Raw genomic sequence first — 15,082 nt, 5'->3', positions numbered from 1 at the left:
TATTCAATCTGTATGTTGGCAACCGTAACTTTCCATCGGCGCAATAATTCAACTGGACTATATGACTACGGTGCATTTTTGTATTTTAGTAATCATTTTTAGTGAAATTACAGTGAATTAAGACGTTAATATGTATCATTCTGTTTTATAATTCAAATTTTATCATTAATTATTGAAAATTCTTTCTAAAATATTCTTCGTATTCGTTTTTTCTCCCATTTTTGGGACTCTTTTTAGCTTACGTAATATACAGGACTTTTTTAAATGTAAAATTAATAAATATATGTCTTGCACCGTAGTATAAACGGATTGTCGCAAATATAGGAGTACAATTATAAGAATGAAACTACTTTTTTGGCCCAGAGGTGCCGGAGGCACTGGCTAAAAATAACTGTTTTTAATCTTATGCTTTTAGATTTTTATATTCGTAGAAAACCATGCATATAATACGATATGCTAGTTACCTAGTTTTTTGGCGTATGAATGAGAACACCTGTTCCTATCCACCGGATTCGAATGAATATGAGCTATTTTTATTTTGTAATTTTTTATTTCTTAAATATTCTGCCTTTTCAGATAGTTCTGAATAACAGGCTATTCAAGTTAATCACCTGGGTACGCGTACATCATAATAACAGGTATGGGTGTATATTAGCTGTATAAGATTTATTTTTTTTCTCCTGCTACAAAATTTGTTCTAAATAAATAGGGGGGGGGGGGGGGGGGAAGTTTTGACACATTTGCATAAACAGGGAGTATAGGCTTTATCTTTGGACTGAGAGTATAGGTTATTAGGGATAAAATCATTCTTATATGATGAATTTTCCCAAGTTTTAATATTTTTTGGATAGGCCTCCAGGTTCCGGAGCTCCAGGCCTTCTCCCCCCCCCCCCTTGTTTAAGGACAAATAAAATACCGGAAAGTTAAAAAACATTAATCACACCCCTCCCAAAAATAAACAAGACAAACAAAATAATCATTCCTCAAATTAGGATGGATCCATACCAATACCACGAGCTGCATGACAGATGGGACGCCCTCATGGTTAGGATGTTGAGACTCTTCTCCAAGCTAAATATTCGAGTTCAAGAAGAATCATGTGGCATTGATGACGCTGTTGAAATAGTAAAACTCTTATACCATCACGGTTGGGTAGAGACACACTTAAAGAAGATTGAACCTATGCCCGAGAATCTCTACGAGAACGAGAGACCCCGCCTGGATGATACCGAGAGACGTGTCATTGACCATGAAGCCGACTGTGCACCTTTCCTCACCAACGTCAGCCCTTTTTTCTAAATAAAACCCAGAGTAACAAGGTAAAAACTACGAAATTATTGCAGGGGTGTATATTCTGCTCCGGGGGGGGGGGGGGGAGGGGAGGGGGAAAAAAGAAATAAGTGGATCAATGATGGAAGTTGCTTCAAATCACATGCTCTTGTTCATGGCTAGTTGTCTTTTGTAGCAGGGGAAAAAATTGTTTTTAACCAAAAAATGTTTCAGAATTCTTTGAGTTTCTTCATTAAAAAACGCTTTAGTTTTCTCATTTTTAATTCAATGTTCTTTCCTTTCAGGGAAGAGAAAGGAGAAGCTAGGAGAAGCCGAGCTCGCCGCCGGCGATTTCATCCAGCCTCCGGATATCCATGCTGAAAGCGAATTTTAATTGTAATTTGTGGCGTTATCCTCTTAGAAAATTTTGTTTGTATTATTTAACTCCCCATCCCCCCCCCCCCCAAACTAAATTGCTGGGTTAGGTTAGGCTAGGTTAAGTTATACGGCTAGGTAGAGGCCAGGGGCCGTTTTTCTAGGGGGGGGGGGTATTTCCTAAGAGGATAACATCAATTTGTTCTTTCAGAACATTTACGTTAACCTCTCTTTGATTGCAGCGCCCATATATTTTATAATTAAGTACCCATGGTGACAGTGATCGAGCCCCACTGGTCGTGCAGATATATAATTTCCTGCATATAAACATTAATAAACATTATTTACCCCTAAAGCCGACGATTACGTATGCACGTGTACAGTTTTTTAAGCTTCTGGCTATAGCTCTCTAGGAGATCTTAATTGATATGTTTTATTTTTTGTTTTTGTTTTTTGATATTTTTGTTATGTTGTTTTTTATTATTTATTATTATTTATTTTATAGCAAATTAACAAATTTTCTGGGTTCAACATTGTTGTTATAATAAAACTCCATGCAACTGCAGAATTCTGCAAAAGTCACGACCAGTGGGGCTCGATTATATATGCGTTCGTCGGCTTTTCAGGGAAGGCAGGAAATTTATATAGGTATTATCCAGGTCAGGACTGGAACAAACAAAATTTTATGTATATATTGTATATAGTTATTTTTTTCAAAGTAAAAAAATGTCAGACCAACGCTGGATGACGTATGTATAATTGGATCACAATTTTGATAGGTAAGTTTAATTAATTTTATAGACAATCAAAGAATAAATAAGGGTATTTTCTTGTTTGTAACTCTAACTCTTTATTTTGTGAGTTCCTTTGACATTTAATTTTGGTTTCAAAAAGTGTCACTCCCCCCCCCCCCCTTTTTTACTTTCTCCTTCTTTCGTTATATGTAAACAAGTAATAACCTTATTATTATAACCAGGGGTGTATATTCTGCACAAGATTTATTTTTTTTCCCCTGCTACAAATTTTTTTATTTTTTTTCCCCCCTAGATTTTTCTGAAAAAGTAGGGGGGGAAATAGAAAAATATTTAAAGAACTCTATACTTCATTTATTTTATCACTCCTACCACACATTTCTTTAGTTTTTTTTCACCAAGGAGGGGGGGGGGGGGAAATGGAAAAAATGTTTTCAGTTTTCTTAATTTTTACATTTTTTTTTCCTCCAACCACTTATTTTTTATTTCCACCCCCCCCCCCCCCCCCCCTGAGCAGGGGATCCCATGCAGAATATACATCCCTGATTATAACATATACTTCTTATTTCAGGAGTTACCTATACACCCCTGTTAGACGTTATTGCAATGGGAGACAATTTGATTGGTACACTCTCTAAAGCTCTACTGAAGCGTATAAGAAGTGGAGATAAGACGAAAAATGTACAGGTGACTTTTTACAACTAATTATTTCTACATATTTAAGATGAGACCTTACTTTTCATTACTGTACTTAAAGTATAATCTATGCTCGACTTTAATTTCTATTTTTCACTTGCAGTCAGCGCACTATAAACATGCTTGCTCTTACACCAGTATAGTCATATTTACTGTAATCAATTGACACGTGTAGCTTGCCCAAATAACGATCCATAACAACTCCCCTATATTATTTTAAATAAGTAATTCACTAATTATGTAATCTTTTTCCAGTTGCAGCATAAACTGAGGTCCATAAGAAAACTCTTCTGTAATGCAACGAGAGCCAGAAGTAAATACTGGCGCAAGAAACATCAACAAAGTGAAGACAGTCAGCCATTACTAGAAGAAGAACAGCAGGAGGATTTGATGGATGTGGAATATGAGAACGAAACTGCATCGTCAAAAGGTAACCTACAATATCTGTAATATAAAGTAGAACGATGTCGGTCTGTCTGTTTGTTGTTTGTTTGTCCAAATTCCCACAAACATTGTCTCCCAATTTTTGTTTTTTATTTTCCTTTCAATCTAAATTTCAAACAATTGGTTTGATCAAACGTTAGTTAAGTTTGTCTCAAGATATCCTTGTTCCAGGGGTGTATATTCTACATGGGATCCCTTAACCTAACCCACCTTCACCCACTCTCTACATTTATCTACTTTTTCTGGAATTTTTAATTTTTTAACTTTCTAATTTGACTAGTTTTTCTTTACGGCATTATCCTTATACTAAAGTAACAGGATGTCTGTGTGTCTGTTCAAAAGGATCTTGCTAACCGCTGAACCGATTGGGTTCTCCTTTACAGGGTACCTTCACATAGGTCCCGGGAAGGTTTATAACTATAAAACACCATGTTTAACATCGTATTTTTTTAGGTAAAGTTTGTACAGGCTGCAATACCAACTTCACAAAGGAAACCGAAAGTATATGTTATCAATGCTACGCAAACCAAGTTTTGGAGCGATTAAATAACAATCCTGAAGAAACAAACTACATTAATATTGTTGTAGACAATATTAACAACAATATTAACAACAATAATACCAACGATAATAATGATGCAGACAATGACAGCATTCAAGATGCCGAGGACTGGGAACACGTCGAATTGTTTGATATACCTGAAGATGATTTTGACCCAGATGATGACGATGACCCTGATGACGAACCTGATGGCGAACCTGATGGCGATCATGACGGGGATCCCTTCAAACATCTTACAGAACTTGAGAAAGAAATTGTTAATGATTTCAGAAGCGTTTGTGTTCTAGACAACCCCATCTCTCACAACAAAGTTAGAATCATCCTGGCAATTCTGAAACGCTCGTGTATTTTCAAATTTCCGTCATATAATACATTATTCAAACCCAAATACAAAGTTGAAATCAAAGAAAACAAATATAATCCTACAAATGCTCCTGGTTCACTGATTGAGTGCAGGTATGTTTATATACGATTTAGAAAGCGTAGCATTTCTATAATCATTACCAGAATTTCCGTACGTCCATTTTAAACATGTCGATTTTTCTCCTTTTTTAACAACAAACTTTCAAGTGTTCTAATTATCAGTTTGATCATTCTTTGGTATATTGCTTCCTGCGACAACTTGAGAACAATATTATAAGCTATTATTAGTTAAAAATATATTTCTTTTTCCAGATTCCCTACCTATGAGATCCTCCAAGACGCCATCACAGACTTTAAACGGTTGAATGGACAACAGGCCGTTGATGATCATATAACTTTTGACATCTCGGGCGACGGAGTGAAAGCAGCTCAGGGATCTCATATCTCCTATTATACTGTCTGGATTAGGTAAGTAATTAATATATTGTGGATTTGAAAGGGTTGGGTTGGGATAAAGTTCTTTTCATATACAGCATGACCCTCGAAAAAATATTTTTTAGGATTGGCAGCCTATATTTCAAAGGATATCAAAATATTTGTTTTACATCAATTGACAGCCCAGATTTTTAAAGCCAAAGTTTAGGAAACCATTCAATAAACAAATAAGAAAGAAAACTAAGTTTACAATTGATACTTTTTTCTATTGCATACATATATAAAAATCTGTCTTACTGTATACCAGGACTTAATTAATACCATAAGTAAACCTAGTTTTTACCACTTTTACGGTAAAATTTTACCAGCCTTTACGTTTTATAAATCAGTGACTACAATTTTAAGTCTAAGGTATTAAATGCTATTATTATTAATTCTTCTTTATTATTTCAGGTTATTCTTCAACAAGGATTTCAGTGTTATATTGCCAGTCAGCATATTTGAGAAGACGAGGAGGCGTCCCTACAGTTACAACTTTCTGGATAATGTTACCCGATTCATCAACAAACTAATTCAAGAAGGATTACCTGGACATACCTTTCAATGTAGAACCATCATCCACGATGCCGTTGCGAGAGCCGATGTATTCGGCATTCTTGGCCATGGATCAAAAAATGGATGCCCACACTGTGACCTTCCAGGGATGGCTTTTTCACAGACTTATCTCCGTCAAAAGAACTTGGTATTGTTCGAATCAATGAATGTATTTTACCCCAGTGACAGTCAAAATATGGGTACGCCGAGGTCTGACGAGAAATTCCGCAAGTTAGAGGAAAATAATCAGAACATGAAAACCAGTTTTTCTGAGCTTGACCCGAGCTTGGATTTAATACAAGATACCCCCAGTGATCCGATGCACGCGTTGCACCTGGGCTATGTAAAGAAAGTGATGACGTACCTGAAGAAAGGACGTAATAGTTATCCAGAATTGGAAGAAGAAGACTTAGTTCAAATGGAGAGAATTACAGGGATGTACTGCATTTGACTAAAGAAATGACGCGTAAAATAGGTGTTTTCTTCGCGCATTTCTCGGCACTGCGATAAAATTCTGCATTTTTAGATTTATGTCTATTACACATTATTTGTACGCCTTGTTATGCCGCTTAAAAGAGTGTTAGTTTGAAAAGTTTAAAGAACTTAAATTTTGAAAATTTTCTCCTTATCACCCATATTTTACCATGAACTGCAGTAACTCCAATTATAGATGAAATCAACGATCAATTGAAGCTTGTTGGCGATTTTGATCGCGTTCCCCGTACGTCCATCATGCGCCTGACAGAGAAGAAGCTAGCCCTCAATTTGAAAAGTTCTGAATTCAAAGTACTGGGCTTTTACCATATGATATTTTATGCAGAGGTAGGTTTTTACCATATTATAATCTTTTTAGAATTTAAAGCTTATTTCAGTTTCATTATATTGTATAGCAATAACATTCTTTTTAAATTTGCGCACGTGTGCTATATTATATATATATTTCTATTGAGGAGGGTGGACTTCCAATAAGTATATAGGGCGAAGCCCCTAGAGGCTAGGGGCGAAAGAGCTAGTTTTCCCTTAAATTATTACAATGTTTTTTTTTTCCAGTTGGCAAATCTTAAAGATGAACAACGTCTGATATGCAAGTTTTTATTCCACATATTGCGCAGTCTCGAAGAGCATATAACAACTGAACGTGTGGCTGAGCTCAAGACCATGATAATGGTCCTGAACTCAAAATTGGCGGAGATGTACGGCGAATCGTGCTTGAGTTACAATACTCACATGCTTTACCATATGCCGGAACATGTCCGCCGATTTGGACCATCCATGGCGTTCAGTTGTTATGCTTTCGAAAGTGCCAATCATGTGATATCAACTTACATCCGAGGATATAATTTTGGCCTTAAAGAGGTTTCAAACAGGTAATACTATTTTTTTTTAGTTGAGTTCCTTTGACTTTTAGTTTTGGTTTCAAGAAGTGTCACTTCTCCCCCCCCCCCCCACTCTTTACAAATTTTAATGTAATTTTTAAAAATGTAACATAACTTTCTTTCCGTGTATTGCTGATCAAACACTTAAGCTATAACGATTTCACCAGCAACATACCTTTCCGTTTAACAGCCATTAATGACATAAATGACATATTTAGATTGTTGATATTTCACACAGTGAAACCGTACATAAATGAAAAGCTGGCTGTCAGGGGAAAAAGGAATGCCAACAAACGAAAGTTCGAAAGTAATCAATTCTATACAGACTGCCAAGACCTCTACTTTGTCCCAGACTGCCGTCGTGATAAAACAGTATGGTTGGTCCACAAAGTGAGGACATTTTTTCCGGCATACACCTTTCCTGAAGATTCCAGAATAATAGGTAGGGGTGTATATTTTGCACATGATTAATTGTTGTATAGAAATATTTCATGAACTATACATTTCATCTAATTCCTTTTTAACCTACCACAATTTATTTGTAATTCTCTTATCATGCCAGGAGGAGAGTGTGGTAAAGGGGGGGTCTAGGAAATATGAATTAAGTTTTATGGTTTTAAACACTGAAAATATACACCCCTGGTATTAGGAGTAGGCAAGACTGACGATCCCGAAGACTATAGCCATCCTCCAACACAACTAGCCTCCAACCTACTGAAGTACAGAGTAGCACATATCTCCGTACACCTGTTGCATCAAGATGTCTCCATCGTAATTCCTATCGGAATTTAATTTTGTACATTGAAAGCAGAGAAGGGGGGGGGGGGAAATGACACTTTTTGAAACCAAAACTAAAAGTTCCATATTGTACCCTTATAAAACAACTGCCATGCAAAATGACAGATCTGTAACTGTTTCTTTAGTTCAGTTCCTTTGACTTTTAGTTTTGGTTTCAAAAAGTGTCACTTTCCCCCCCCCCCCCCCCTTTTGTTATAATATGTATGTAAAATGTTGTAAAATTCAACTGAAGGCCCTTCCCTCTTTATTTGGAATTTATGTGAAATGTACTTTAAAATATTTTTTTCATTAAAATTATTTTTTATAGCTAATTTTAAAAAAGGCATTTCAACTAAATTTAGCAAAACCCTACCTTTTTGGCCATCGATGGGTATGAAGTTAAAGTGTTATAAGTCTAGTCTGTAATTTGAAAGAGTACATGTTTGCAATTTAATTTAATTTTACATAAAATTTTAATTTCTGTCTACACATTTCAGATTTAAAACTATGCAAATTGCCCATGCCAACGACCTGGATCCAACAGCGTAATTTCGACTGGCAATTGATCAAGCTAGATCCCAAAATGACGAGGACTGGAAAGAGTGCTAGTTCTGTAAAGGTAAAAATTATATTTAAGGCCTAATTTACTATTGTACAAATTGCTGCTACCCTTCGCTCAAAAAACTTATAAATTCGCATGTTACCGGATCGAAAGGAAAACCTTATCGGTTCATGCTTAACAGACCACAAAAGATTATTGACCAAGTATAATTATTTATTAATTTTCCACAGTGTGTTTAACATTTGATATTAGTAATTAAAATTCTAGGGGCGTAGCCACTGCTATCTAATATCTTTTTATGCATTGTAAATACAACAATTATTTCTTGTTTTAGAACAACAAGCCTACTGGAGGTGGCAAACCTAATGGAAGTGCCAGAGGTGTCAGTGCCAAAGCTCCAAGTGCCAAAACTGGAAGCAACAAATCTACTGGAGGTGGCAAAGGTACAACAGCAAAGGTAGGGTTTTAAGTTTTATTGTTATCGGTTTTTGGTTTGTTGGTGTTTTGTTGTTAAACTAAACTTACTAACATGATGTCTGTTTGTGGGTTTGTACCAACAAATCTCGTTAACCGTTGAACAAATTGGGTCCCTCTAACCATATAACTTAACCTAGCCTAACCTAACACAGTCATTTTGTCGGGAGAGGGGGGGGGGGGGAGGGTAAAGTTTTAAAAAATAGAAGAAAAAAATTAGGATAATGCCGGTGTTGTTTAAAACTATAATCCTCGGTAAGTAATGCTTTACAATAATTATCTATATTATTTTTAGAACACAAATAGAACCACAACATCTCCAATGAGGCCAATAAATATTACCCCACCTCCATCTCCACGGGCACGGCACCACTCCGCGAGTCAACGGACCGCGAGAGTTGTAGTTCCTCCTGCAACATCATCACGATCCCAGTCCCAGTCATCACGACCCCAGGGATCATCTGGCCCTTCTGGTGAGATGGAAGAAAGCGAGGTATTATTTTTATTTCATTTTGTCATCCAGAGGATACAAATTACAATTATTTAGGATATATATCGACTTAGCCTGGAAAAAATAACTTGTAAGATTTGACTAAATTTTTGGTAAACATTGACCAATAAAAATTTACCTTGTAAATTTTTACAAACAAGTTGGTCAAATTTTACCAAGTTGATTTTTTGGTCAAAGTCCAAAAATCTGGACTTAGCCTAAAAATTTACCTTGTCAATTTTTACCAAAAAGTTGGTCAAATTTTACCAAGTTTTTTTGTTTGTCAAAGTCCAAAAATGATGGAAGATGCTTAGGATCACTTGCTCTTGTTTGTGGATAGTCTTCTTTTCTACCACGTAGTTTTTAAAATACCAAGACTTGAAAATATGTGGTTTAATAAGTTTCATTTTAAGGATTTGTTCACCGGGGCCGTTATGAACCAAATTCAGAACCAATTTCAGCAGCTACGTACTTTCTTGACCTCACAAATGAAAAATCAACTAGAGCCCATTAATGCGTCCATCAGAAACTTGGTAAACAAAACGTCCACAAACCATGAGTTAGTGAAGAATGAAATCAAAGACCTGCAAGACAGTGTATCAAGAGATATGGCTGAAAATACTAAAACCCTGAAAACAGAAATGAAGAAAACCGGCCAAATTGTGGAAACCTTGGTGACTGATCTAAGAAGACTGACCAATGTGGATGAGCTTGATGAGGAGGAGGCGAATAAAGGGCCTAGTGAGAATCAGGATGTTGTCGTGGACCAGATTTTCTCACCAGATTTTTACAGAGAAAGAATAAAGAACCATGACCCCTTGGAAAAAGATGGTTATATGAGAAGAGAAGAAATTATCTTTTTCATCGAAAATTTCGAAGACTCACGGAAAGTGGATATAGGCTGGCAAACCTTACTGAAAGTATGCCGAGACATCATAACCTTTTTGTATGTCGTGTTCGAGCAGTTCACCTTTGACGCCCGCATCACAGCTGCCTTTTGGACTGCTCCGGAAGTTATTGATGACGAAACTGGTAAGTAAATATTATTTTGTAAATTTGACATGATGAGAAAACGTTTAAAACAGGGAGAAGGGAGGTGGGGGCAAGGGAAATAAACCGAATAAAAGGGGCATTCCTATTCTTGCTAGCAGGTGACCATGTACAATAATCTTTTTATATATATATTTTATTTGTGAAAATAAATCTTGTGCAGAATATACACCCCTGGTACAATAATAAACATGTACCTATGCAGAGTTAATTGAAAATTTCATTATTATTTCAGTGGAACGTTTCTTGGATCATTGTAAGTTAGTGCTTAACGAGACGTACCTACATGAAGCTATCCCACCAAATTTGTGGAGAACAGGAACCTATGTGTCTGCAAGCGACCTTTTTCTAGTGAGGAACCACATACAAGCTTGTAGGTAATTCAATTATTTATCGCATCTATTCCGCGTCTATTAAATGTGAAAGTGGTAGTTTTACAAAATGCATTTCAATGTTCTTTAGTTAAAAAAGTAGTTTCACGAAATGTTAACTGCATATTGTATTCTTGTTAAATTGTTAAACTACATTTCTATGGCATATGTTTCAAAGAATTTCAATTTTGTACCATGTATTTTTTTATGTGGCAAGACTTTTAGTTCATCTTTTCTTGATATATGTTATATGTTATATATTGAGACTGTTTTGATATAAACCCTTTTTTTATCTAGGTTCTTGCGCAATTTCGAACACACTTTTAAAGAGGACGCGACTGGTTTTTGTGAAAATAAGAAGAGGGCCGAAGATTATATGCTTGCTAATGAGGATCCTGTCTGCTGGAGGCTATTTCGAGGGATGGTAACGCGAAAACAAGAACGCGCATTGTCAACCCCAAACTACAAGTATGAACCGGTTTTTGAAATCAAGCCAAGGAAGGAGACAAGCAATAAGAAAGGCAAGAAAGACAAGAAAGACAAGAAAGACAAGAAAGACAAGAAGGAAAAGGCACAGAAACGATCAGCCTTACAGATGTGTGAATTTTATCTGGCCCCTGCAGAGATACAAAGAATTAAGCGGCGTGTTAAACCGAAGACAATCACAACTTCAACACCAGGTGTTACAGCCGAAGACAAGAAATTTTACCACATGTTAGGTGCCCACTCAATGGGTTGCTTACCCCACGAAGTTCAAGGAAAGAACCCGATTTACTTGAGAATAAACAATGACGGGTCGAGAAATTCATTTCAGATCAAAAATTATGCAGACATGGCAAAGAACCCCAAGCAATTTTTCAAGACAGTCCATAGTAATAAGAAGGTTATACAAAGAGCTGTAATGTATTATTCGTACGCCACAACCAATTTGAAACCAGAAATGAGTGAAGAACAGACAAAGATTCACAATGCCAGTGAGAAAGCAACTAGAATTTCAAAAAATAGAAAGATGAATGCTGCTGATGAATCCACTGCTGATGATTGCACTGCTGATGATTCCACTGCTGATGATTCCACTGCTGATGTATCCACTGATGGTGAAGACAATGAAGCTGAAGGCAATGCTGTTGAAGAAAATGGTATGGAAAACATTGCTGATGAAGAAAGCAACAATGGTGAGGAGCTTGTAATTGATGACGGAGGCGACGACGTTGAAATGAATTCAAATGATGATCAGATTGGGAATGACTTACGCATACCACCCGCGGAGAATCCAGCAGTAACTCCAGAACCAGTAAAGCACCCAGTAAAGCCACGTAGGTTATATGAAGATCCAATTGTCAACAGCCAGTCCAATAATAAACCCAAAGTAAATGTATTTAAAAACATCACAAGCTCCAAAAGGAAGAAGCATGGAAAGGGCTCGAAAAAGTCGAAGAAGATAATTATTTCTGAAACAGACGATGAGGGCCAAAATGTGGGAAATCTTGATGATACAGTCCCAATGCAAGATGATGAACAACCACCAAACTTTCCACCACTGCAAAGACAGAAAGAATTTTATGGACGAAATAATTCAATCACAGGTACATATTTGTTGAACATTAATTATTATTTATAAGTTTTATCTTTCCTCGTATTGTGTATATACTGCACAAGATTTTTTTTCCTCTGCTACTAATTTTTTTTAAATTTTTCTTCCCCCCCCCCCCTAGTTTTTTTTCACCAAGTAGGGGGAAAATTGAAAAATATTTAAAGAACTCTATGATTTATTTATTCTATCCCTCCTACAACACATTTCCTTTTAAAATTTTTTTTTCAACCAAGTAGGGGGGGTGGGGGGGTGGAAAAAATGTTTTCAGTACTTGCTTTTTGTTTGGAAACGTATAAAATTAATGTATAAATTAATTATTTACAGGCAACAGTAACGAGAGACAGGTGACTGGAAAGGCAACAAGTGTCGTGGAGGAAAGCAGCAGTGATGAGAATGATGAGGATGCCGAAGGTATTGTTATTTATAGTTTGAAAAACGTAGGAACTGTATCACCTAAATTTAAGTTTATTAATATTTTAGTTGAGAAGTAGTCTTAGATAAAAACCCTGTGGATTAATTTTGTTTTAAGGGAAACTTCGTACAGGCCCTGACAGGGTTTTAGGCTAAAATTTGTATGGGCGCAGCCGCTATCTATAATACTAAGTAGCTTAATGTCTGTCCGGCCGTCAGAAGCTTAAGATCTCAGTAACCACTGAATCGATCGAGGTTACGGTAAAATTTTACCACCTTTTAAATCGTATAGGCTGGTAAAATTTTACCATAAAAGTGGTAAAAACTAGGTTTTTTATGGTATTAATTGTATCCTGGAGATCGGATTCTACTCTTCTGTGTATTGGTCCTGCGGTGATTTTAAGCTATTTCCTTGGAGGGGGGGGGGGGGGGGGTTGGGTAACATTTATACAATTTGAAATAATGACTATAATAATTATTTAGATGATGTGGCGATCATTCCAAAGAACCGGGAGCGAAGGCAAACCGCATTGGAAGCCGAAGCAAAAACCAAGAAAAGTTTACAGCTGGACAATGAACCATCATTCGAGGTGGATAACGAAGATGACGGAAACCAGAGTGACGAAATTGTGGAGGTTGAGGACAATGAGGGCAAGAATGACGGCAATGCAAGTAAGGAAATTCGGATACATCCATGTGGAATAATATTACCCAAACTTGGCATTATAATTCACAACCACACGGGTCATTATGAGGTTGTTGCAGTAGGCTCAAATGTTTCTATATACAACCAAATGGAAATTTTAGAACTCATCAACATTGACGGTAAGTTACAGGTCTTAATGTAATAAATGGGGGGGGGGGGTGGGCGAAAGTGACACTTTTTTGGGGCTTTTATTGGCGGTTCTCGGCGGTGGCGACGCCGTTTCTTCACAGTTCCATATTGTACCCCTATAAAGCAACTGCCAATGCAAAATTCCCCCTTTTATCTTTGATTGGCATATTAATATAGGGTAAAAAATATTGCTTGTTTTCATTTGAATCTGATTAATAGTAACTAATGTTCATATAGGTATGGAAATAATATTGAAGCTACAATTATGTACATTTGCTTTAACATTTTTTATTTCTTTGTAGGAGAAAAAGCAAAGTGGAAAAAAGATGGAGAAGAAGGTGAATTACTTTCTGACATCAAAGAAGAAGCACCAGAGAGTGATGATACAGATGAAGGTCATCAATCAGACCCAGACACTGGAACTGGCAGTAGTAGTAGTAGTGAAGAAGAAGAAGAAGAACGCAGGCCAAAAGCAAAAGTGGCCCAAAAGCCAAAGCCTACCAAAGAAGCTCCTAAACGTCCCAGAAAACAAACAACATTTCCATCAACGAATCAAATTGATGCGGTGTTGTACAGAAACCAGAGCAGAGCAAGCACGAGCACAGCACAAATTAATTCAAGCCGGGAATATGCTGAAAGCGCAGGCACATCAAATCCTGATGAAGACGTAAACCCAGAACCAGGTTGTAGTTATAGTCAACTCAGTCCAGAGCAAGGTTGTAGTAATAGTCAACTCAGTGAGCAACCTAACCAAATTAAGCTGCAGCAAATGTTGAACAGAACAAATACACATTTGCCCGATTTCGGCCAGCGTGGTGAGGCTCGGACAAGAAGAGATGCCAACAAACGAGTAAAGGACAACATGAAGAAGCAAAGATTGTGGGAACAGGGACACAGGCCTGAAGATGATGAGTTAGAGAAGAAGAAAAGATCAAGCTCCAGACCACCACAGAGAGCAAGTTCTCAACAATGTTCTCAAAACATAAACAATTACGGTATCTTTGGCAGCTACATTACAGCTGATTCGGGAAAGGGGTGTATATTCTGCACAAGAAATATTGTTTGTCCACGGCTAAAATTTTTTAAAATTTACAAATGTTTTCAGTTTTCTTAATTATTACCTTTTTTTCTTACCTCCATCTATTTATATTTAATGAAATATAATATACATCCCTGAGCAGACTTGGAAAAAATATTATACATCCGATCCATGTAGAATATACATCCCTGGCAGAATGGAGACAAGTATTATCCGTCGGAACTTTCGTCTGAAAACGAAGAACAAGACGAAGAACAAGACGAAGAACAAGACGAAGAACAAGACGAAGACCTGATTATAGGTCGCAGTCAATCCCAATAATTCCAGGACTTTACGTATATATATATTTATATGTAATTTTTTTTGATTTCATAAGTTTCATCTTCAATTTTTTTTTATAATATCTAGAAAGGAGTCTTTTCCCAAAATGCATTTGAAGTTAATTTAGTGAACCGTATATTTGAACCTGTTTAAATGTGTTTAAACTCTATTTATATGGCATAAATTTGAAGAAAGTTAAATTTTCTACCACGTACTTTTACCATCTTAACAAAGAAAAATATGCAATTCACAAAATTAAGTTCAAATGCATTTTGTGAAACTACCCCTTTCC

At 36.5% G+C, this 15,082-nt stretch overlaps 5 protein-coding genes across 6 annotated transcripts in view; all 5 read left to right on the top strand.

Moving 5' to 3' along the window:
* The window catches only part of LOC145317711 (CD109 antigen-like), a 71,417-nt gene that overhangs the window by 36,986 nt on the left and 19,349 nt on the right, over positions 1 to 15,082 (top strand). The window lies entirely within an intron of this gene.
* Positions 2,314 to 5,941, top strand: LOC145318036 (uncharacterized). The gene is made up of 6 exons (XM_080159348.1): positions 2,314 to 2,423; positions 2,968 to 3,083; positions 3,348 to 3,522; positions 3,990 to 4,554; positions 4,774 to 4,929; positions 5,350 to 5,941. The coding sequence occupies exons 1-6, from the start codon at positions 2,396 to 2,398 to the stop codon at positions 5,939 to 5,941; spliced, it is 1,632 nt and encodes a 543-aa protein (XP_080015474.1). The 5' UTR covers positions 2,314 to 2,395.
* Positions 5,679 to 7,848, top strand: LOC145317718 (uncharacterized). The gene is made up of 3 exons (XM_080158939.1): positions 5,679 to 6,857; positions 7,085 to 7,308; positions 7,516 to 7,848. Exons 1-3 carry the CDS (start codon positions 6,649 to 6,651, stop codon positions 7,656 to 7,658), a joined length of 576 nt encoding a protein of 191 aa, XP_080015065.1. The 5' UTR covers positions 5,679 to 6,648; the 3' UTR covers positions 7,659 to 7,848.
* LOC145317717 (uncharacterized) lies at positions 8,911 to 10,226 on the top strand. The gene is made up of 2 exons (XM_080158938.1): positions 8,911 to 9,172; positions 9,583 to 10,226. The coding sequence occupies exons 1-2, from the start codon at positions 9,002 to 9,004 to the stop codon at positions 10,207 to 10,209; spliced, it is 798 nt and encodes a 265-aa protein (XP_080015064.1). The 5' UTR covers positions 8,911 to 9,001; the 3' UTR covers positions 10,210 to 10,226.
* Positions 10,967 to 14,568, top strand: LOC145317713 (uncharacterized). Of its 2 annotated transcripts, none has more exons than XM_080158934.1 (4): positions 10,967 to 12,176; positions 12,509 to 12,595; positions 13,079 to 13,267; positions 13,733 to 14,568. In XM_080158934.1, exons 1-4 carry the CDS (start codon positions 10,967 to 10,969, stop codon positions 14,542 to 14,544), a joined length of 2,298 nt encoding a protein of 765 aa, XP_080015060.1. In that variant the 3' UTR covers positions 14,545 to 14,568. The 2 variants fall into 2 exon arrangements, with proteins under 2 accessions (XP_080015060.1, XP_080015059.1); XM_080158933.1 differs by having other exon boundaries at positions 13,079 to 13,420.

This window comes from Acartia tonsa, chromosome 4 (assembly GCF_053477335.1).
Source record: "Acartia tonsa isolate MP-2025a chromosome 4, ASM5347733v1, whole genome shotgun sequence".
In the NCBI taxonomy this organism is placed as follows: domain Eukaryota; kingdom Metazoa; phylum Arthropoda; class Copepoda; order Calanoida; family Acartiidae; genus Acartia; species Acartia tonsa.
Note: the sequence above shows the minus strand (reverse complement) of the source record. Positions and strands in the feature narration are given on the sequence as shown.